At 39.4% G+C, this 20520-nt stretch overlaps 2 protein-coding genes across 6 annotated transcripts; one reads left to right on the forward strand and one right to left on the reverse strand.

Annotated features, from left to right (window-relative positions):
* Positions 1–2: 2 nt before the first annotated feature.
* Positions 3–16583, forward strand: EIF2AK1 (eukaryotic translation initiation factor 2 alpha kinase 1). Of its 4 annotated transcripts, none has more exons than XM_030482510.1 (17): positions 44–314; positions 400–576; positions 1062–1220; positions 3086–3222; positions 3988–4019; positions 4472–4571; positions 5383–5463; positions 5904–6003; positions 7615–7666; positions 8421–8775; positions 9861–9972; positions 11595–11701; positions 14834–14954; positions 15085–15164; positions 15499–15732; positions 16137–16227; positions 16387–16583. In XM_030482510.1, the coding sequence occupies exons 2-17, from the start codon at positions 480–482 to the stop codon at positions 16509–16511; spliced, it is 1983 nt and encodes a 660-aa protein (XP_030338370.1). In that variant the 5' UTR covers positions 44–314; positions 400–479; the 3' UTR covers positions 16512–16583. The 4 variants fall into 4 exon arrangements, with proteins under 4 accessions (XP_030338372.1, XP_030338373.1, XP_030338370.1 ...); XM_030482511.1 differs by having other exon boundaries at positions 426–576; XM_030482512.1 differs by having other exon boundaries at positions 3–576; positions 16361–16506.
* Positions 16584–16590: 7 nt separating this feature from the next.
* Positions 16591–20481, reverse strand: AIMP2 (aminoacyl tRNA synthetase complex interacting multifunctional protein 2). Of its 2 annotated transcripts, none has more exons than XM_030482514.1 (4): positions 20290–20481; positions 18376–18579; positions 17632–17863; positions 16591–17113 (listed from the first exon to the last, which is right to left on the reverse strand). In XM_030482514.1, exons 1-4 carry the CDS (start codon positions 20419–20421, stop codon positions 16728–16730), a joined length of 954 nt encoding a protein of 317 aa, XP_030338374.1. In that variant the 5' UTR covers positions 20422–20481; the 3' UTR covers positions 16591–16727. The 2 variants fall into 2 exon arrangements, with proteins under 2 accessions (XP_030338374.1, XP_030338375.1); XM_030482515.1 differs by having other exon boundaries at positions 20407–20456.
* Between the last annotated feature and the right edge of the window lie 39 nt (positions 20482–20520).

The following is a 20520-nucleotide window of genomic DNA, read 5'->3' on the forward strand; positions in this document are numbered from 1 at the left end:
CGGGGGGAGGAAAGGAGGCGGTGGCGGCGGCGGGGGGGAGAAGCGAGCTCCTCCGGGTCACACGGGGACCAGCACCGCCCCTGTGCCACTGCCGGGAGCCGCTAGAGGGGGCTCGGCGACCCCCGGTCAGGGTGAGAGGGCGGATGGCACCGGGGCGAGGTGCGCCCGCGGGGAAGAGGAGGTGGTGCAGGCCTAGGTGCCCAGCCGGACGTTTGGCGGGCGATGCGGGGAGCCGCAGCCCCCCGCGGAGGTGAAGGGTCTCCGCCAGCCCCACTTGGTGAGGGGACGCCTCGTCTTCCCACCGCGAAGCTTCGGTACGAGCCCCTTCGTCGGCCGTAGCCTTTCCGCCCTCTTCTGCTTTGTAGGCTCTGTTTACCCCTCACCCATTTACTCCTCCAGCTAACGTTTTATTGCTCTGCGCTCAGAGAGGCGGGCAGGCCCCGCCGGCCGGAGCCAAGGCCGGGACCGCAGTGCCCGGCATGTGGCGGGGCGGGTTGCAGCCGGGGCCCGCGGCTCCCCGCGCGCCGCCGCCCGCCATCGAGTTCCCTGAAGAGAGCCCGGAGCCGCGGTTTGACGGTAAGCGCGGCTGGGGCTGAGCGGGGCTGGGGCTCGCAGGTCGGCCCTGTCCTCTGAGGGGAACGTGGGGAGCAGGAAGGTCCCCCCCATGCCGCGGTTGACGGCGGGGCGCGCGGCTGCCCCCGGTTAGGATTGAGGATGAGAACCGCTGCCTTTCTCTTTACTCATCGCCTTGAGGAAGCGGCAGCCGCGGGGATGATGCAAGAGCGGGCAGGCCCCTGCTGGCGAGCGCCATGCCCCGCGGTCGGGGCTCCCCCCTTCGGGGAGAGAGAGCCTCGTCCTTTCCGTTAGCTTCTTTCCGTATGCGCTTATAAAATTTAATTAGGTTCCTAATTAGTGTCTTAAGCTTCTCTCTAAGCGGCCGCTTGTGCGGAGCCTTTTCGTGAGCCGGGGTTGTGTTGAAGCTGTGTGGGTTAGTGTGTGGTTTTGATGTAAATAGGCACATACTGAGACCTAAATTAATTCTTTTGACTGTCCTTTTCTAGAATCAGATGTGCCGGCGGAGCTTCGAGTTGCAAACGGGTCACAGAAGTTTGTGAATTTTACTTCGACTATCCAAAACCAGCTGCTGCTCGTGTCGCTGCTGGAGCATCTCTGCCATATGTACACGCACAACCCCGTTCATTCGAGGTGTTTGTTCCGAAGTTAGTAAGAGTAGTTCTCTCCTGTCTCTTAAACTGCCTTACTGCAATATATGCCAGATTCTTCTGTGCAGAATTACAGTAATATCAATAGAAAGCTGTAGGTCTCATGCTATTGGGCCAAGAGTAATTCTGAGAAGAGGATAAATACCCTGAATCAACTTAAATAGGATTGAGGATATGTCTTGTTTTTGAAAACAGTAACAGAATGTTGCTGTAAATGCAAGGATCAGACAGTTCTGTAGCAGCTAAATCACGTGAGTTGCATCATGAGAAGGGTAGCAGGGTAAATTATCTCTTAAATCTGATACAAAAACACAGAAGAGGAATTTAATAAAAATGTTAATAAATAATATGTAATACAGCTACTAATACATATATAATGCAGATAATAATAAAACTACTAAGCGATAGCATAGTCTTTACTAAATCTTTCAAAATTGCTGTCTGTGAAAATTAGAATAAACACCTTTGTAAGTCCTTTATTTTTCCATAAGGAATTATGATATAATTCAGGGAGCTTGGATTTTGAGGTGTGAAGCATTTATTTTGAAATGTGTCATTTTGGTATGTGAGTTCTCTTAGGTGTTTTGTTCACTTAGGCACATACTTAGTGCATTTGAGAACCAATCTCTGAGGTTTTTCTCCTATGTATATATGTGACTATAGAAAATAAATTCTGATATTTTGCTTGTAGTTAAAATGGAAGCCATTTACTGCACCCAGTAAGAACAGTGCAGGCAACTGTGATTTTTTTGTTCTTGAAGTAAGATGTAGATGTTTGGCCCCAGGTCTTAATATTGTCTCTATCAAAACAGAAAATGCCAAGGGAAAAAAAAAAACAACCAAAACCCCAGCAAAATTTCTTCCTTTTGGGAGAGGAACAAAAAAATGCAACCTGGGCATCTTCCAGAAGTATGTAACTGCTTGGCTTCCTGGTGTACTTCTATGGAAAATTACATTTCTTCATTGGCATAGTTTAAACCAGTTTCCCAAGTGGAATAAACCCGATGAATAAAAGAAAAACATGCTGCAGTAATCCTGTCTGTTTTGTGGTTTTGACTGGTATATTCATGTTGGCAAGGATGGGGTTTTCCCATTTTTTTCTGCTGTGTGTAACTGTGTCCATAAGGCTTGCGTAGCAACATTCCTGATTTGTTACAGGTTCACTTTCAATAAACTTTTATGTCCCTTAAAATATAAAGTAATATGTTGGGTTTTTATATACTGGTACTAAAGATACATCTTAAAAAAACTCTTAGAAGCGAGTTTAAGACCTTGAAACTCCTAAAACTTTTAAGGGCATTTTTGTAGCATCTTTACAGTTGCACCAAGCTGCAGTGTTAGGTTTTTGTCTGCCTTGGCATTGTTTTACTTCAAGTGAGAAAGATGTGGTGCTTGGGAAAGGGGTGAGGGTGGAAGGGAGTGTGTGCACAAATGTGTGGGTTTGTGAATTAGAAAATCTTGACATTACCACTTTTTATTACAAACATGTCCTTGTTACTGGAAACACGCTTTGAATTTCTCTCTTCACTGATCAAAATTAGTCCAAAGGTAACAAGTGCTTGGGTGGATGCTTGTATCATTTATCTGCTGAAATAAGGAAGGGGAGATGCGGTTGTGACTACAAAGGGCATGGCAAATAACTGTATTATGTATGCAAAGGGATTCCCACAGAGCAGCTCTAGTTTGGATTTAATTAGTTTTTATTGCTAAGAGTATGGGAAACCGTATTAGAGTACGAGTGACTGTTCAGATTTTCAGACGCACTATCTTTCAAATAAAGTTTCTCATTTGCAAACCAACTGTTTACATGGTCTTACTGGCAGGCTGTATTTAACGTGACCTTTCTCTGTTCCTTTGCACAGTACTTCGTCAGGCTTTCACAAGAACAGGGTTGCTCTCCCCTTTTGCTTTCTGTGATGAATTTAGTACTGTAAGACTGCAGCATAATAGAGCCATTACTGAACTAATGAAAGCAGCTAATCGACAAATACTTAATGGGGTAAGCTTTGTTAAATTTCTTTAGCAACCTCTGCATTAAGGAATTAACACATCATTGCATCCAAAGAGGCTTTTGTTTAGGGGTTCTTTTAGTATTGGATTGGGTCTTTGATAATTATACAAAATGGTATTCCAGTTCTACCTTCACTGTTTGGGATAGCAAGATTTGGTGCTATAGGTGCAAACCAAAGCCTTGGAAGCCAGCAATATTTTGTTCTTATTAAATAATAATTTTAAAAAAAGCTAAAAAATCCTTACAAACACAGGTAACTGTTTTAAATATTGCTACAGCTTTTTTTTTCTACAATGGACAGACATCCATTTTCATTTTTAACTTTGTTAACTTTGTTTTTCACTTTGTTAACTTTGATTATGTTAACATCCTTCTATATATATTGCGGAGAGCATAATTTGTATACTGTGTTATGTGCTTCAGGCTGAATCAGACCAGTTTGCTTATCTTGCTGCTTGAACTAAGCTAGTTTATTTTGTCTTAAGCACATTTTAGAGCCCTCGTTTTATCCTGTTTGCCAGCAGAACTCTAAAAGGGCAGTAATCTCTCCAGCAGAGAGATGTTAGCAGATTACTTGTGGGATAATAATACTTTAATTCAGTGAAGCTCTCTGCTGAATGTGAATGGCTATCGGTAACCTCATTTTCTTTTAAGAACATGGTTGTAGTTTCTTTTTTAAGCTTTCCGTGCCAATGGCATGGTAGACATTATTCTGTATGGCATGTTTTCATGTTGGATTTTCTTGTTTTATAGGAACTTGATAATGGAGATTCTCATGCAATTGGGTATGTATTCAAAGCATTTAGAAATATTAAACTTAACTGCGTCCCTAAAGAGCTCCACTCTGAATATAATCAATACTGCATTTCATATTTCGGCTGTGAAACAGGAAAAAAAGTGTGAGAATTGCTCCAAACTGTCAAAATGATCTGGTGAAAATTCCTTCTTCAGCACAACTCTCACAGTTAGTGCCACCATTCAGGAAAACAAAATTTCTCAGGCATAAACATAAAGAAAGCATCTTAATGCTTCTGTTAACATAGAGTGTGATTTGTAGCACATGTGTATGCTGTTGCAGTCTGCTGGTTTTCAGTATTCACTGAAACAGCATGGTAATGTTGAAGTATTTGTTTCTTCTTTTCATAATGTAAATAGTATTTCTAGGTTGTGTACACCTGTAACCTATATAGTACCTTACTTATAACTTAGTTTAATGCAGCCTAACTTTTTTGACTAGGGAAAAAGAAGTTCTCTTTGAAGCACAGACTTCACGATACTTGAATGAATTTGATGAGATTTCGAGGCTAGGAAGAGGAGGATATGGTAAAGTGTACAAGGTATTCTTTACCTTCCATTTATAACTGATCAGTTTATGTCTAGTTTTTCTTTGAAATTTAGAGTTACTGTTTTGGCTGGTTTTTGCTTTGCTTGTTTCCCACCCCCCCCAGTGAAAAGTGAAAAGTACTTATTTTCCAATAGACCAGGTGGAAACCTGCACATGTGAAGGATATAGGCATTTAATTTCATAAGATGCTCAGTTGCGGTTTCTGTTTTCTGTTTGTAGGAAGCAGGATATATCAGATGTTTTACTTTGTGTGTTTTGACCCTTTTAAAGTGAATGAAAACTTCTTCTGAAATATTGTGATATATTGACTTAAAACAGGCACAGGAACTGATTAGTCTGCATACCCCAGTGTTCCAATTGTAGCTGCTTGAAAAAATATGAATGTAAACTGTCCAATCCGATTTTGATTTGTATTAAGTACTTTAACATATCGCTAGCCTAGGGTTCCCCACATGGTATGTGCCATACGTAAATGACACTTGTGATCTCATGATTTACTGAGAACCTGTTTAAGCATTTATCAGGACCTATCAGCATTTTATTATTGATGGAAAGATACCTGTAAAACCATGTATTTCACAAAGATTGGATTAGATGTTTGCAGTCCCGTAAGAAGGCAAAAGTAGAGTATCCTTATGTTAGACAGCTGAGCCTAATCCCAGTTTCACTCTTTGATAGGGGTGAGATGTTACAGAATGGAGTGCAGAAATTAGTTTTTAGAAAGTAATTGGTTCTAAAGGATTTAATAATTCATTAATCTAAACATGTTAACATCTATTTTTTACTTCTGCAATTGTTTTCAGGTGAGAAACAAGTTAGATGGTCAGTTCTATGCTATCAAAAAAATTAGCATTAAGAAGGCTACAAGAAGAGATTGCATGAAGGTATGCTTTTTCCTATGTTTCATCTCGGTTTTAATTCCCTGTCTGCTCTAGCTGATTCTGATAAAATTTAGTAATGCAGTTAATATTTCCCAAAACATCAAAAATGTTAATAATGGGTTTTATGCATTCTGAGTTTCTATAGATTTGACGCTATCAATACCTAGTAGAAAAAAGTAAATTAGACATATTTAAGTCAATTAAATCGTAGAATCATAGAATGGTTAGAGTTGGAAAGGACCTTAAGATCACCACTTGAATTTGCTCATCTCTGCAACTATGAAAATTGTAATTAGTTCAAAAGTTTCCAAATTTTCTCTACCACTGGAACTATATTACCTGTTCTTTCTCTGTTAGAAACTGTTACTGTTTTTCTTATCTTTTGGGTTTATTAAGTACTCAGAATAAAGAACAGTCATACTGTTTCTTTTTGGTCTTTTTAGGTGCTACGAGAAGTTAAAGTGCTGGCTGGGCTGCAGCATCCTAATATTGTAGGCTATCACACTGCTTGGATGGAACAAGTTCAAACAGTACATCCAAAAGGAAAGTGCAGCATATTGTGTCATTCTTGCTTGCATCCTGCTTATAATCTCTGTACTATTATTTCCAGGAGAGTATTACTTCTCTGATAAAATAACTACTTTTTATCTTTGAAACAACAAAAAAATCCCCAAGCTACAGGTAACCACCAGATCTTCATGTCCTTCTGTGCACTTCAGTCTCTTGCATAATAATTTACCTGTTAGTTAATGATGAATTTGGAACTGTGGAAGTATTAGCTTCACTTCTGGTAATACATAAGAAGGATTTTAAAGTTGTGTGAAGTTCAGTGGAATGCAGTGAGAACCTTTGAACACAAAAAGTAGTGAGTTGACAAGGAGAAGAATGAATACTGAGGAATAAGCCACTTCAGATATTGGGGGGAAAAATGATGAATAAAATAAAAAAAAACACTCACAAATTTGCCACCATGTTTTGAAATCTCAGAGTTGTAGCAAAACTAGAGCAAGTCTCCCATTATGCCTCTCTTCCTATCTGTAGAAGAGTTTTTCTAAACTGAAAGAACCTGGAAATAAATAATGGGGGGAAAAAAAATCCCTCTTATTTTGCTTTCCACAGGAGAGTTTTTCAATTTGATGTATTGCGTTTTATAGTTCTGCAGTGACAAAGAGATCTGTTGGGGGTTTTTTTGTGTGTGTCTATCAGCTACTGTCTCTAACTGTTGAGAATTTATCTACGTTTATGTTCATTTTACACCTTCTTCCCTGCAGCTTTTTTTCTATTCAGTTTCTCTGTTCTTGGCTCTTTCCACACGTCCTTTGGTCCCTTTATAATCCTAATCTGTTGTTCCTTTCCTTTCTTGTCCATTTCTGGAATGCCTTTAGCAGTTAAATCTTTTGATCCTCTCTCAGTGGGAGGTTAGCTTATGCTCTATATGATTTTGTTGCTCTCCAAGTCAATGACTTCATGCCCAGTCAGCTATTAAACCAAAGAAAATGCATAGGAAATTGACAGCATAGTAATACAGACAAGACTTTTTAACTGATGATACTGAGAATCTTGAAGGATGCAACTTTTTAGTGCTAGGAGTACTTCACAAGTATGTAACAGTGATAATGTAAGTATGTAACTAGATCTATAAGTAGGTCCTGTGGTACTTAATGGTTTTCCTTGGCTTAGAAGATTGGTATTTCATATCTTCTCTGTGCTAAAACAAACTGCTTTTTCACATAAATATACAATTCTAATGAAAACTGTTTCCAAAATATGAAGTATCTTCAAAACAGCAGCATAGTGATGTGAAGGATGGTATCTTGTGGAGTTGCTTTTTTAGCTATTATATACATGAGAAGCTATAATAATGTAATTTTGAACAGGCTAACTTCTTAAAGGTTAAAGCTAAGTGAATATCTAAGACAGTCCGGTACAACCCTTTAAGTGACCTCATACAACATATTTTCATTTAAAGAAAACCAAAAAACATACTTTGGTTGCTTTTTATTAGACTAACAAGCACCTTTTGCAGCAGCAGAAACAGAGAAAAATATACCTATAGGGAATGAAGTTAAATTCAGTAAGATGCTGTAGATTAAATATTAATTTACAGTATTATTTTGTTTTTTAAAATACCATATTTATCTTTTCATCCTATAGATAAAACAATAATGGAGTTGCAGCCATTATGTTTGGAGCAAGAGAGTAGCCAGTAAGTATTGTAAATCTCAATGATAGCATTCATTTGTCTTTAACATAAGGCTTTTTTTAAAGTAATGTTAAGAGAGTACAGAATTCAGCATAGATTTCACAAGTGCTTTTTGCTTCTGAAGTATTGCCAAAAACTGTTTTAATTATCCTTGTCATTGTTTCTCTTCTTGTTGCATAAGCTGAAGAATATTACTGAATACTTCCACCTTCTTTGGATCTCTTGAGTTTCTGAGTATCTGAATGTAGTACTGGGCTTTAAGCTTACTTCAGAAGTTCTGTGCCAGTCAGAAACACTGATTAGTTGTGTGGAATCTCACTATAGTGATGGGGCCTTCTGATTCTCAGAAGTGTTGATTAGCCCTTTCAATAAGGAGATGGAGTCCTGTGAGAATTATAGCATAACTTCCTAAGTTAGAAGGACTGGAGTTGCATCATACTTCTGTCCAGGGAATGTTGTGACCTAGGACTGTACGTATCCATGAGCTGTCTGGGTCAGCTCTCAGAAATCCCTGCTGGGGGAAGGTATTAAAAAGGCTGGAGCCTGCACTGTCAGTTATGTAATCCTAAAGTTTTATATGGGGAATCAGCTGAACTCTTACTCTAGAATGCAGTTTGCAACTGAAAAAAGATACAAACCCAAAGAAAAAAATCCCAAACAAACAAAATCCAACTGTTTTCAGAATGGTGTATCACAAATAGATGGTATAAAACTATGTATATGTTTTGATTTCTCTCCATTACTTTATTATTTTCAGTGATCGCTGTCGCATTCAGAGTGTGGAAAGTGGTAGTTCAATTATCTTTGCCGACCTTACTTCTCAAGAAAAGAAGTCCTGTGACAGTACCAGTCTTAGAAATCTGGATAGCGAATCATGTATGACTGATTTTATAAACAACAATAGTAAAGAGTTTATGAAACCAAATAAGTGTGAATTATCCATAGAGTTACAAGAAGACTTTTTAAGTAGTGTTAGCAGTAGATCAACCGATGTGAAAAATCATCCATCACGGGTACCTCATACTAGTCTGGAACAAGATGCTAGCACTGGAAGTAAGTCCTGCACTGAAGAATGCTCCAAGAATGATGTAGCTCTCTGTGGAGAGTTTGAGGTAAATACAGTTCTCATTAAATATACTTATCTGCCATCTAATTTAACCATGTTTGTAAAGTAGATTTTGGTAGACAGAGGAGTGATTTATAATGATAAATTAAAAAAAATAAATGACTGTGATTAGAGCCAAGAATAGAGACAATTTTTACTTAAATGGGTAACACTGTTACAAGGAAGCTGACCAGAAGAGCTGGCAGAACTCAGCATACAAGAAAGTTACCATCATCTTCGGTCCTTTCAAAGTACCTACATGAATAAGAAGTACTACTGCATAAAAAAGCCCAGACCATCATTGAACTTGAAAATCCTCAGCCTTCAGTAACCATGGCTAATTCAGATATTATTCATGAAAGTGTGTAGGTATGTAATGTGGTGCCTGTATAGTGCAGGATTCCACATGGAAAAGAGAGAAGCAGATGTGGGCAGGGAATCACCACTCTGCCTGTGGTTCTAAAACTTGGTTGGTATTCATACCACTGAAATGTCATGTATAACACAGCCAGCTCTGGAATGCTCCAAGCTTTTGGTATCATTTGGAGTTCCCTCTTGCAAGAAATCCAAGATTTTCAAGGTGTTTGCTTGAGTTGTCCAAGCTACCAAATCAACTAGTACGTTATCAGAAACTGAGCATGAAATTACATACTCAATAAATCAGACGTTTGGACTAGATGACCTTAAAGATCTTTACCAACCTAAATGATTCTGTGATTCTATGAAATTCCACATCAAGATGGATTTTTTTTTCTAATTTATATTAATTTACACTGTTTTCTCAAGCCAGAATGAAATTCTATTCAGTATGAATATTAAAGTATGTAGGTGGCTGTTCTGTTAGCTTTTATCATAACAATTGTTAACATTTGAGGAACAAGCAAAAAAACCCAACTCTAAAGTAGATACTGTTGTTGCATCTGCTTCTTGAGTGCAATAGATTGGCAATACTGTATTTGATGTCATTTTGGTATCTGACTGGGGTTTTTTTAGCTTAATGAACAAATTTTAGTTTTATTAGCTTTAAAGAAAAATAAGGAAATACTGTTTATATTAAAGTGGCAACGTCATGGACTATTATGTTTCTGTTAGGTGGAGTATCGTTTGATGCTTCATATACAAATGCAGCTGTGTGAAATATCTTTGTGGGATTGGATTGTTGACCGTAATAAAAGATGCAACGAGAGAACAGAGGAAACGTCCAGTAAGAAGTCTTAAAAATTTTCTTACTCATTAAGAAGCAAGTATTTCTTCTTTCCTAATTGGAAGTCCACTTGCCTGATTTTGTTTGACTTCAGCAGCTTATAATACGGATCTTCTTCATTAGATAAATAGAATCATCATTAGGTTCTTTATTCACTTCACCAGCTAGCAGCTAGTATTGAATCTTTGTATGATAGATGTTGGTAAAAGAGATTCAAGTTCATGGGTTTTAGACAACTCTTCAAAAAAGAATGAATGTATGCCTGAGGCATAGTTGTTACCTGGAGAGATCTGTGCCTGGGCAGTGCTACTTATTTGGAATAGAGAGGTTTTTTTATTTACAAGATCTGCTTTTTCTCAGAAAGCTGTTTAAATAATTGAAATTTTGCTGTGGTAGTAGTCTTGCTGGTACAAAATAGAGCTTTTTGCAGGCTAATTTATCTGCTGTGGAAAATAAGAATACATCTTCTGTTCCAGACAGATGACAAGAAACATAAAAATTTATTCTTAAGAGTCAGAACTCCTACACAGGCTGATTTATCATTGGTCTAAAGAACCTAATATTTACCTTACTGGAATGGCCAGAGGAGTTCTCATGCCCTGATAGCAAGCTGTCTTCAATAAGCGTTGACATTTGGAAGAACAAGTCTAATGCTCTTAAAGCATTAGAGACATGTTCCTTTCTCTGGTTGTATAAAAAAAAGGCATATGCTTAACAGATTGTAAGGCATAAATTGTATGATTAATGTTTAATCTTAGTTTTAATCACTATTAAGATAAATCTGCTGTTCTCTTCGGTCATGGATGCCAGCTATCAGCTGACTTCTGCTAATCTCTCCTGTAATCATAGTCTTTTAGCATAAATAAGCTAAAAGATGATGTTCCTGGTCAGGGAATGGCAGAATTACTCGGCATTTGACCTTGCAAAATGCTGTTCTTACACAGTTTCACGGGTGACAGAAGAGGAAAGGTGAATGCTATCATAGGTTAGACATTAAGAAATAGAAACCCAAGTAGGAGTAAATGGTGAGCATTCAGAGTGGCAACAGATGTGTTAGATCTGGGTCATTAGAGTAGGAAGACAGTGCAGTTTCATGGAATAATAATGTGGGAAGTGGTAAAAACAATGACATGGTAAATTTATTTAGTATAGCTGCAGCCAGAGGAGATGGGGAATTCAGAGGGTAGCACAACAGCAGAAGAATTAGGATCCAAAAAGGAAGGGTGCAAATTGATATCCATCCAGAAAATATGTCATTATGTAAATTAATATGATTTCACCTGGAATTGTATCTTTCATTCTAATTCAGTACTTCCATGTAAGTAAAGAGTTTTTAAATTCATAATCAACTAACTGTCTGATGAGGTTTGGAGGAATTTTTTCAGGCAGACACATGTTCATGACCCCTGAACTTTTCTTTTTGGAATTTGGCAGTTAGTGACTTTTTGCTGTTTCAAAAATAGTATCTTAGGGGAAACATGGGAAATTCCATTTATGAATTGTGCTTATTCTGTTAAAAATTTCTTCCATGTCATAAATAGAATTCAACAAGACAAACCACCATAAACTTAAGTAACTCGTTAAAATTAGCTAAAATAATTTAGATTTTAAATTGTTGTAAGGTCCATACCATCTCGTGGATGTCCGCTGGACAATGAAAATTTTTCAGGAGTTACTAGAAGGAGTATGCTATATCCACAGCATGGGAGTGATGCATCGAGACATTAAAGTAAGTTCATCTAATAAACTAATTAATTACACTTGAGGTTGAAGAAAACAAAGATAACTTACATTATGGGAGAATGAAACCAAATTCATAGCTAAATTTGAGATGACCTGGGCTTTTAAGAATTTAGCTGTCTTACGTATGAAAAAATACATTGTCTCCTCTATACCAGTACCATACTTCCTTTAAGCATAGTGCTCAATTACAGTGACTCAAAGTGAATTATGATTAAGCTCTGGAAATGTTTTCTCCTTTGTGGAGCCATTTTCTTGTTCTACACAGGGATGGTCAGATTGGTTTGGTTTTGTCTTAGTCTTTCCTTAACCAGGGTAGGACGTAAATTTCCTAATTACCTAAAGGAAATTAAATTATTTTAGGTAATTATAAAAATAAGCAAAGCCCAATGACTACACCTCAATGGGCTAACAATGTATCAGTTAGCTTTGGAAAAGTTATAGTTGCAAATAATTGCTGTCTTTCAAAATGGTTGTTATTTTCCCTAAGGGACTGAAATTGTAGGTGATGTTAGTGACTGAAAGAAAAGTTTTGGTTTCATTCCAATTAAATGTAATGAAGAGCAGACTTAAAATAATAACACTTTGAATGATTAGAATAGCATGCCCTTTATATGTTCCGGTGAAATGTTTTTGGAACTCTAATTTTGACTTAAATGTGAAGCATAAGTAGATGTATCTTGCTTAAACTGATAAACTCGAATAGCAAGGAAGTGAATGTGTATTTTCCTATGCTGCTTCCTACAGAGGTTCTCTGCATCTCATATAGTAACTATATGAGGAAATGAGTGTAAAAATCATCTTGATCATTGAAACGCCATGTGTGGAAACTTGGAACTGCTTGAAAACACACAGTGGATTAATTTTATTGTTTCTGCCAGCTGTTTCAGGATCAACAGTTTTTTGGTTTTCCTGTTTAGCATCATCATGGCCTTATTGTCCAAGTCCTGGTAGTTGTATAAAGAATTCCATATTGAGAGCTTGTTTTTGAGGCAGTGCTTATTGTTTTCACCATACGTTCTTCTAAAGGTGATTTTGCAGGCGTCTTACAGAGACAGTAATTTCTGTGATAATGTTACAAGAAAGTCTTTCAGCATTTGAAATTCTGAGAACAGAAGTCCAGTGAGTGGGTGGCCTTGATTATCTCTGTACTTCAGTGGAAATGAGAAGCCTAGCAATTTGCTCAGCACTGCTGTATCTTTTAGATCTGATCTGCGTTGAAGAAATGAAGAGTGGAGATTGCCCATCTCTGATAAAATGTTCTTGTCTTCTTTATACTCTAACAGAACTATTTCCTTTCTGCCACCTGAGCAGGCCTCATGAAGAGCTTTTTGTCCTCTATGATCTTGGTTGTTTACGTTAGGTCCATTACTTAATGGTAAAGAGATGCAATCTGTGTTGATACCTAAAATTCTGCTCATGCTGTGCACACTGCGACATGAAGGACAGTTCTTCCACAAGCTGGACTGGCAAAGTTAATGTTTGTTCCAGAGGTGATTAAAGTTGCTGTCACCTCTGTGTTTAGTGACCCTGCACCTATGTGAAGAGGTGTCCCGCCAGATTTGTTGCTGTCCTTTAGGTTGACATTAATAAAGAGTGGATGTAGGTGGAAAAACATCATCAGGCTGTTGACCTAAACATAGAAGACAGATAATTACTAATTTTCAGGATTTATCTGATGTTTTTACATTTTGCAAGAAACAGAGACACGTTTCTGTATTGTGCTGTGAGGTTGGCTGTGAACAAATATTAGGAGTTGCTATGACCTAATGGAAGCTTGGTCATGAACTTATATTTGTTAACCACAGCTTGTGCCCAGCAGGAATGCATAAGATGGTGTTAATGCCTTCAGTTCTTTTATTTCCTAGTTTTATAGCATGAGAAATGAGTCATCATAGTTGAGCTTCAGGTCAGTGAAGCTCATCGAAGTGTAAGCAAGCAGAAGTTTCATCTCATCTGTACATACAGACATAATCTGGTGGGAGTGCTTGGGCCTCTAGACTACAAAATTGTAGAATGGTTTCGGTTGGAAGGGACCATAAAACCATCTACTTCCACCCACCCCCCACCTGACAGGGACACCTTCCACTAGATCAGGTTGCTCCAAGCCCTGTCCAACCTGGCCTTGAAGACTGCCAGGGATGGGGCAGCCGCAGCTTCTCTGGGCAACCTGTGCCAGTGTCAGTAAAAAATGTCTTTCTTTACATGCAGTTTAAATCTACCCTCTTCAGTTTAAAACTGTTGCCCCTTGTCTTCTCACTACTGACTCTGGTAAAAAGTCTTTTTTTTTTTATAAGCCTCCATTATATATTGAAAGGCCACAGTAAGGCCTCCCTGTAGCCTTCTCATCTCCAGGCTGAACAAGCCCAGCTCTCTCTGCCTGTCTCCATAGCAGAGGCGCTCCAGCCCTCTGAGCATCTCCATGGCCTCCTCTAGACTTGATCCAACAGCTCCACATCCTCCTTATCTTGGGGGCCCCAGAGCTGGAGTGAGTTCTCCAGGTGGGGTCTCACAAGAGCAGAGTAGAGGAGGAGAATCCTCGACTTGCGGGCCACGCTGCTGGTGATGCAGCCCAGGAGACGGTTGGTTTCTGGGCTACAAGTGCATACTGCCAGGTTATAGCCAATTTTTCATGGATCAGTGCCCCCAAGTCCTTCTGGGCTCTTTGCAGTGTAAGAAGTATATTCAACAGTTACTAGTGGTTTTTTTGTCTGAGTCAAGATACGCTACTTCTGGTTTATATTGAGCAAAATAAAATTCACATTCAAAATTACAGAGATGTGATTCTGCCATACATTGCATTAAGTCAGGTATGCTATCATTTGGGGAAGCAAATTTCCCATTTTCTGCTGGGAGGAAAAAAAATAGTAAAAATAGGTACTTATATTTCCACTCCTGTTTTGCTTTTCTTCCTTTTTTCTACATTCTTCATATGTGGTTCTTCTGCCCAAATGGTGTTGCCAACACATAATTTGGTATCGGCTGTGACTTTTTTTCCTCTCTCACTAATGAAAGTGTTAATTATACCTGTGAAACACTGGATTTAGGCTCTGAAACAGCTGAAATTTCATACTTACTTATACAGATATATTTTTAGATTTTATACTGTCTTGTGTTGTAGCCCAGAAATATCTTTCTACATGGATCAGATCATCATGTTAAAATAGGAGACTTTGGATTAGCCTGCAAAGACCTTCTTTGGGATCATGCAGACCAATGGTTTAAGACAGAAAGGAAAAATGGTAAGAGAAAAATGCTTAATGGGTTTCAGTGATTAAGTTTCTATGATACTAAAACCATTAAATATCAAATTCTTAAGTGAAATGGTAACAAGGTAACAGTAGCTGAGAAGTGTAAATTGCCTTTTTAAAGGACTGATGCATACTTCGGGAGTGGGGACTTGCCTCTATGCCTCACCAGAACAATTGCAGGGATCTCACTATGATTTCAAGGTAGGAAGTAGTATTATTGTTTTCTATTAACACATAAAGGTAATTGGAATAAGACAAATCTTTCAGTAGGTAAATACATAAATATCCCTTGTACTGTTTCTCCTACTGTTTTTGTTGAAACATGGCAAAACTAATTTGTTTCTAAGATGTTCTTGATGAATGTATAGATTTGAATTTGTGTTCTGTCAGTAGTGTCATGATACTTTTCCTATCATCAGGAAACTTCATTGTCCTGAAACGTTTTCATGTTGTGATTTTCTTAATGAGAAAAAGAAATTCACTAAGTAATTAAAAACAGCAGTTATACCAGACTTTTTCTTCACTCCATTACCAGTCAGACATGTACAGCATGGGTGTTATCCTGCTAGAACTCTTCCAGCCATTTGGGACAGAAATGGAAAGAACAGAAGTTCTTACATGTTTAAGGAATGGCCAAATTCCTCATACTTTTTACAAGAAATGGCCTACCCAAGCCAAATACGTTAAACTCCTCACCAGTCAGAGAGCTACAGAAAGACCAACGGCTGCTCAGCTCCGTGAAAGTGAACTATTTCATACCACGGAACATGTAAGTTATGCCAATAACCTCAACCTTCACAGGACAAAGAAATATAAAAAGAAAACGGCCTTTGTTTTCCTGTATTACTGAGGCCTTTTGGTTAGTTTGTACCTTAAGAGCATTGTGTGATCGAGACTTTTTTTTTCCAATTATGGTATTTAGGCCACTGTATTAATGTTTCTGGTGTCTTTGCAATTAAATAAATAGTTATTAAGTACAGGTAACTTTATGAAGACTGGGCTGTTGATTTTGAGGTATTTTTATAGGTCAGAAAAGGTTTTGAATCTTTTCAGCAGCTCTGCAGAACCTTTTTATCATTTTCCCTTGTCACACTTTTTTGTTTGTGGATTAAGTTGTAGTTTCAAGTATGCAGAATGGCATCTATAACTGAATAAACTGGCTCTCATTTTTAGGTGATTTCTAACCTACAACAGAAGGTGAGACAGCAAGAGGAAGAAATAGAGAAACTGAGAGAGAGAATAAGACTGCTTTCAGAAGAACAAGGTGAACAACATATGGAACTAGGTTCTCCTGTTTAAGTACAGGAAGAACCTCTATTGTATGCTAAGTTATATAAAATGTTTCTTTTTTTACATAAATATATTTCAATGCATTTTGATTCTCCTGTCCTTTAAAGGTATTCATCTTTTTGTCTTAGTTCAGAAGTCTCCAGCAGGAAGGATTCATGTTGCACTGAGCCTCAGGACAACTTCACTTGTATAAATAAGCATTTGGGTTACAGGGGAAAATATAAGGAAAAATTAAAAGTGCAGCTTGTATTTACATAAGACTACTGTACATAACTTATAATTATTAACAAACGTGTGTCATGCAGCAGTTAGAAAAAAGGAAGGTCACACCCAAAAGTTAGCTGTAATATTTTTATTGATTTTAGAATTCTGTCCAACTGTAGTACCTGAATACATCTCAGAAAGGACTCAAACCACTACAGCAGGCATGAGGGGGAATAAGATTAAAATTACACCATTACCAAGAGTACAGGCTTACTTGAGTAGCTTCAGAATAGAGCTGAAAGGTGCCAAGTTCTCACACGACTTCATCCATTTCTGCACATTAGCTGGGGCAGCGTTGGCACTACCCGTCTGATGAAGCACAGACCAGGCAACAATGTCTGCTGTGGTGAGTTCATTTCCCGCCAGCCACGATGCCTTGCCCAGGGCAGCATTCATAGAGCGCAAGACTGCTCCTTTTTCCTTACTGCTACCTTCTCTGAGCTGGAAGATGGCTGTATCAACCCAGCTGTCAATCAGAGTTGAAGTAACTGCATTGTACTTCTGGCCCAACAGGGAAAAGAGAAATCTGGCGATGTTCCCTTCTCCTTCAATAGGGCACATTGTTTGAATGCTAAACTTCATCTGGGGTTTTGGAACTGAAATTAAGAAAAGGAAAAAAGTGAATACCACATGGTAAAGAAGTTAAATACAATGGTAATTCCACGATGTGTTTTATCTGTGATGCCAGCACCACTGTTAACATAATTAACCTAATGAACAATTTCCCATTTTCTGAGTCTAAATAGACTAATGCAGGAACCTGGGACAGAGAGATCACTTTTTGCACATTTCAGCCAAATCTCCCACCTAATTTCTATTCTAGCCAACTTATTTCTAGACAGTGAAAAACACTTCTATAAAAAAAATCCCGTGGGTACAACCAAGCATGTAAATGCCACATGTATTTTAGTAGTGGTAACTACAAACACAAGTCTTCCTCCTCTGTCCCTATCATTAACAGCTATAAAAAGAGAGCAAAAATGTTATCTGCAGTATGTATCCATCATGTGTCAGCACAAGGATGCCAAAGCATCTGTTGTCAAGGTTTTAATGCCCAAGTTTCATTTTCTCACCTATTGTAAAATACTGATCTACAAGATAACTTTGTTCTTACCATCCTTCCATATAAGCGTAAAGCCCAGTTGATACTCGTGACGCGGTTGCTTCTTAGTCTGCTCTCCAAAGCATTTCAGGAGGTTTTCTGGCACGCTTTTCACTGATGAATGTGTATGAACAGCTGATAATATTTTATAGCGTTCACAAAGCAGATTGTGCAGTACTAATAATGACAGTGGAGGTAGAGATGGATTTGCATTGATTACAACATCTTTCAGGGCACCATAATCCTGAATGGAAAGGAAAACATTCAGCAGAGAAGACACATTGAAAGAGATTTTGTTTTGACACTGAAGTGTATATAACCGTGCATGTGTGTATCTGAAATTCTAATGCTACTCAAATCTATTCAAGTTTGGACATCTAAAATTTGTTTAAACATTTAAAAACCCTCCTTCCTCAACATATCATTCAAGAAACATGACTGATGTAAATTCTAGACCAATCTGAAGGCAAAATTTCAAGCTAGTAACAAACAAGAAACCAACTGTCATAATGTCAAAATCGACTATTCTAGCTTAGAATTATATCCAAGTAAGATTATATGGTATTTACTATTTATAAACTTTTGTATCTATAATCTGGATGTCCAAAATTATATGGTATTTGTAGGTTATTTGTACAGATATAAGACCTGTCTAATGAGTTCTGAGTGTGCCAGGTTTTAATGCTACCCTTCCAACCATGAAAATTTGAGAGCACAAAAAGTACCCATCGATGCATATGGCTCAACTGAACTTACCTGTCCAAGCATCACATCCAGATCTGCTCCACTGGCTGTCAGAGAACAGTCATTTGTTTGAATTATGTTAGTTACATCGATGTCAGCATCTGGGGTTTGTGTCATCTTTGAGAGACCATCGACGGCACTCTTCAGTTCATACAAGCGTTTCAGAATCAACTCCTGGCGGGCTTCAAGTGCTTGAAGTGACGGATCAACCTCTTCCTACAGGAGAGGAAAGCCAAGATTGCTTTGTTGCAATGTTCACTCAGCTCAGTGTCAAAATAGTCCACAGTTCACTTGATAACAAGTTTAGAAAGACTTTAAGCATCTTCAAATAACCAACGCATCATGGAATGTCATGGTCTTATGTCAACTAGTTGTCTTTAGTATGTATGAATGTGGGTTATTTAACCAAATCTCTGAAATCTTCCTGCTTAACATTCATTTTTTTAAACCACTAGCCACAGCAAACTCTCTAACATAGTACATATCAGACCACAACCACAGAGACTTAAGGTTGGCAATGAAGTGCTGAATTAAAACTTGAAAAAACAAAGTTATCTCATCAGGATTCTCTCTGGCCCAGAAGAGCAGACTGAGTTTGTGCTGAGGCTGCCAAACAAGGAAATGTTTTGACAATTCAGGAAGTTAGTAGAAGTAAAAAAAACCTGCAGGTTTGGCTGGATGGTGAATCATATGAAATCACTCTTTGTAGTCATTCTCTGGTTCAGAGAATATAAAGTATACAGAAAAAAAGGTGATATGCTTTGTTACATGTTAATCCCAAAGCATGTTATCTCGATTATCTTACAAGTCTACCTTTTTTAAAAGATGAAGAATATATTCCTGTGGGAAGTACTAAGTCTGCAAAGTTGCAATAATGTTAGAGGAATATCTTTGTATAGATAATCCATTTTCTGAACAAGGATTAACAAAATCCAACGTATCAACCAAACTTCCTTTCAGTCTAATGAATAAAGAGATAATAAGCAAGGTATCCAAGTGAAATCCTGATACCAACTTACACAACATTCTGAAAGGTAAGACATGGAAACACCTCCTAAGTGACCATTATTTGCCTAGAGTTTTGCCTACTATGCAATTCCATGAAATAAAAACCACTCTCAGAGGAGACAGGAAGTTAACACTGTTGGGAGGGCAGCTTAGTGAGCATTCCCGTGCAGTTCTGCCCCAAGTCTACTGCTCAGTATCACCACCAGCAAACTGAGCGAGCGCACAGCATGTACTCACTAAAACAGTGTGATGCATCAAGCTAAAAATGGCCACAAGCAGCCTAGAAGAATCCAAAGCATTCCTGACACTGGAGAGAGGCTGAAATCAACTAATGTAACATTATGTTTTGCATTTTTGCCTTATTTAACACGGTAACCGAGACCAGGATGGAGGATGTATAACTGCCTCGTTCCCATCTCCACAGCAGAGACGAGAGCTGGGAGGGTGACGATGCAGCAGGACGGGACAGGGCATGCTGGGACAGCTCCGCTCTTTCAAGGGCTTGGCCCGGCGCCTAAACACGGCCGTTTCAATGTAAAAACTGAGCAAGAGCCACAGGCGAGAGCCCCGAGAAGCCAGACTGAGAGTTACCGAAAGCTCAGCAAGCATCACAGACAACTCCCTGACAAAGCTGTTTTTACTGAAGCCTCCCAGGCGCTGCTGATGAGCGCGGAGGAACCGGCGCGGCCTGTGCTACCGCGCCGCTCCTGCGGGCTGAGGCGGGCGATCGCGGGGGCCCGACCCCGGAGGCTCCTCCCAGCTCCCCCCGGAACAAACCCCGGCCCAGCGCGGCGGGTGGCTGGCCCGCCGGGCTCCCCGGCAGCGCGGCCCCGGCCCGCTGCCCACGGCGTGCCGCGGCCCGAGCGGGCCTCCCCCCGGCCGGCCAGGCGGGCCCGGCCACCGCCCCCTCGCTCGTACCTGCGGCGGCGGCGAGGCGGCGGGCGGGTGCTGGCGGTGCAGGCTGGGCAGATGATACATGCAGGTAGGCAACTGCTCCGCCAGCACCGCCCCGCCGGCGCCGTGGAGCGGCCTCACCTTGTACATGGGCATGGCGGTACCACCGCGAGGCGCACCGCGCTCCCGGCCGCCGGTGGCCCCGCCCGCCCGCTGTGCCCATTGGCCCAAGCGGGCGCTCGGCGCCTTACTGAC

This window comes from Strigops habroptila, chromosome 4 (genome assembly GCF_004027225.2).
Source record: "Strigops habroptila isolate Jane chromosome 4, bStrHab1.2.pri, whole genome shotgun sequence".
Lineage (NCBI taxonomy): Eukaryota > Metazoa > Chordata > Aves > Psittaciformes > Psittacidae > Strigops > Strigops habroptila.

Bases quoted from the DNA above. Each gene is read 5' to 3' on its own strand.
- EIF2AK1 (XM_030482510.1), top strand. From the start codon at position 480: ATGTGGCGGGGCGGGTTGCAGCCGGGGCCCGCGGCTCCCCGCGCGCCG. The intron at 15,733-16,136 runs GTAAGTTATGCC...TCTCATTTTTAG, and splicing joins TATTTCATACCACGGAACAT to GTGATTTCTAACCTACAACA. The intron at 16,228-16,386 runs GTGAACAACATA...GTCTTAGTTCAG, and splicing joins ACTGCTTTCAGAAGAACAAG to AAGTCTCCAGCAGGAAGGAT.
- AIMP2 (XM_030482514.1), bottom strand. From the start codon at position 20,421: ATGCCCATGTACAAGGTGAGGCCGCTCCACGGCGCCGGCGGGGCGGTG. The intron at 18,580-20,289 runs GTACGAGCGAGG...CCTCTCCTGTAG, and splicing joins CCGCCTCGCCGCCGCCGCAG to GAAGAGGTTGATCCGTCACT. The intron at 17,864-18,375 runs GTAAGTTCAGTT...CTTTCCATTCAG, and splicing joins TGGATGTGATGCTTGGACAG to GATTATGGTGCCCTGAAAGA.